The sequence below is a fragment of the Nipponia nippon genome, unplaced genomic scaffold (genome assembly GCF_047370975.1).
Source record: "Nipponia nippon isolate SJK-2023a ecotype South Korea unplaced genomic scaffold, ASM4737097v1 scaffold_16, whole genome shotgun sequence".
NCBI classification, from domain to species: domain Eukaryota; kingdom Metazoa; phylum Chordata; class Aves; order Pelecaniformes; family Threskiornithidae; genus Nipponia; species Nipponia nippon.
In genome coordinates this window covers 1,144,538-1,146,601 of record NW_028262332.1, presented here as the reverse complement: position 1 = coordinate 1,146,601, position 2,064 = coordinate 1,144,538, and the positions used below count along the sequence as shown (strand labels likewise).

Genomic DNA, 2,064 nt, shown 5'->3' with positions numbered 1-2,064 from the left:
CTGTGCACGGGGTGGGTGCTGTGCACAGTGTGGTGGACAGGGTGGGTGCTGTGCATGGGGAGGGCACTGGACTCCTCCGCCTGCAGCCCTGGCACCCAGAACAGGGGAGAGCCAAGTATCAGGAGTGCCCAGGGGCCACAAGATCACTGCTGGCCCCAGGGAGAGGTCCCCTGCTGAGCCCCGAGGGGTGGCCAGTGGTGCCTGATGCTGGGATATTGCAAGAGCTCATAAACCCCATGAAAAACAGATGCAGAAAATGGGCTCTGAGGAGGGGCCACAAGAGCTGCCCAGGCAACCCCAAGCCCTGCCCAAGAACTGTATTAATTAATATCACCCTGCTGCACCCCAGTCCTCCCCATTTGGCCTCTGTTAAACCCGCACCCGGCTGTTTGGGCTCTCGTCCTTGCACCCCCAGTTTGGAGTCAGGCAGGGAAAGCCGTGCAAAGACACGATCTGGAAAAACAGCGGAGGGGCTTCTGTACAGGCTGCACGCAGGTGCGCAGGCAGGGAGGCTAGGAGAGGGTCAGGTAGGAAAACCAAACCTGGCACAAGCCATGGAGCACAAGGCCAAGCAGGAGCTCCCGTGGGCTCGGTCATCCTCGATTTCAACTTTTCAGCTACCCCAATGCCCAAATATCTCATGCAAATGGCCAACAGAGCAAACACTTAAAGGACAGCAATCCGGCAGGGCAGGTAATTTCTCCCCGTCACGCCCCCACCGCAGGCAGGGCTAGCCCAAGGCTTACCGACAAATACAACCAAGACATGCAGCCCAGCAGGGCCAACAGAGGCAGAGGTTTAATAGGCACGAAGCTTTCAGGGTGCTGGACACGCTTCCCGGAGCATCGCTGTGTCACTGAGCTGTGCCAGATTCCTGTGTCCCCTGTCTGGGAGATGCTCGGTGAACGCATCCCTGCTGCAAAGCCACGTGCATGGAGAAGCCAGGCATCAGCAAGCCCTGCGCCAGGGACCAGGGGACATCTGTGATGGCTGGACCAGGTTTCTGAGTTGTCAGAGGGGTGGGTGGGCAGGATGAAGGGGTGGGGGCATCCTCATGCCCCCCCGTTGCACCCCAAATGCTGGCAGGATGGACAGCAAGCCCTAAGCAAGCTGAAGCCCTTCCCAGGCTACCAGCACCACAGTCCATACGAGGGTCTGGGGCATGGCGTGGGGTCCCCAAAAATGGTCCCAGGCCATGCACCAGGAGCTCAGCTGCCCATGCACTGCCGGCAGCCCCCTCCTCCCACTCAGCTCTCGAAGGCCGCTGTCACCCCACAGCACAGGCACAGCTGGCAGCAGCCGCGTCGGGGGAACGGCGCCGGGGGCACCGCGTCTTGGCACAGCCCCGCCGGCTGCTGGGTGACCACCTTCTCTTTGCACAAACCCTTGGTGGCCGAGTCGGGCTGGGACCTGCTGGCCACCCGGGGGTGCTCCTTGTCGGCCTTGACGGCGAGGAAGGTGGCCAAGTCGAGGTCAAGCATGGCGACGCCGCCACGTGGCGTGGGCGTATTTTGGCGGCACTGCGGGCAGGGGATCCAGCGCTGCTCGTTGGCAACGGCGTCGAGGCGTTTCAGGCAGGCTTGGCAGAAGGTATGGCCACAGTAGAGCCGGCGTGGCAGCCGGCTGCACAGGTCGTAGGAGGAGTAGCAGATGATGCACTCAACCCGCTGGCTGCCCCGGCTCGGGGTGCGCGAGTGCGCCCCGACAGCTGGCGCTGCATCCTCTGCCTGGGAGCTGCTGCTGGCCTGGGACATGCTGGGGAGGGGAGGGTGAGAGGAGCTGTCAGACCCACGGCCAGGGGCTGGGATGCCACCTCTGAGTGCATCTGATGCGTGGGAGATTGGGGGATGAGTCCCACATGGTGGGTTCCCAGGGGCATCTGGCTCCCTGCCCAACATCCCTGCCTGCTGCCTGCCCGCCCTGTGGACAGCTCTGCCTAGAAAAGCAGGATCTTGCCACTACGGATGGCTCTGCCTGCATCCAAGGGGGATGTGCTTTCCCTGGTGCCACCCCTGCCGGGACCTCTGCCATGTCCTGTGGGGGATCGGGGCTGGCTGGACATCA

At 62.8% G+C, this 2,064-nt stretch overlaps 1 protein-coding gene across 1 annotated transcript; it reads right to left on the bottom strand.

The window, feature by feature from the left end:
* Positions 1-1,247: 1,247 nt before the first annotated feature.
* RNF224 (ring finger protein 224) lies at positions 1,248-1,754 on the bottom strand. Its single transcript, XM_009476490.2, has one exon. It carries the CDS (start codon positions 1,752-1,754, stop codon positions 1,248-1,250), a length of 507 nt encoding a protein of 168 aa, XP_009474765.2.
* Positions 1,755-2,064: the final 310 nt, after the last annotated feature.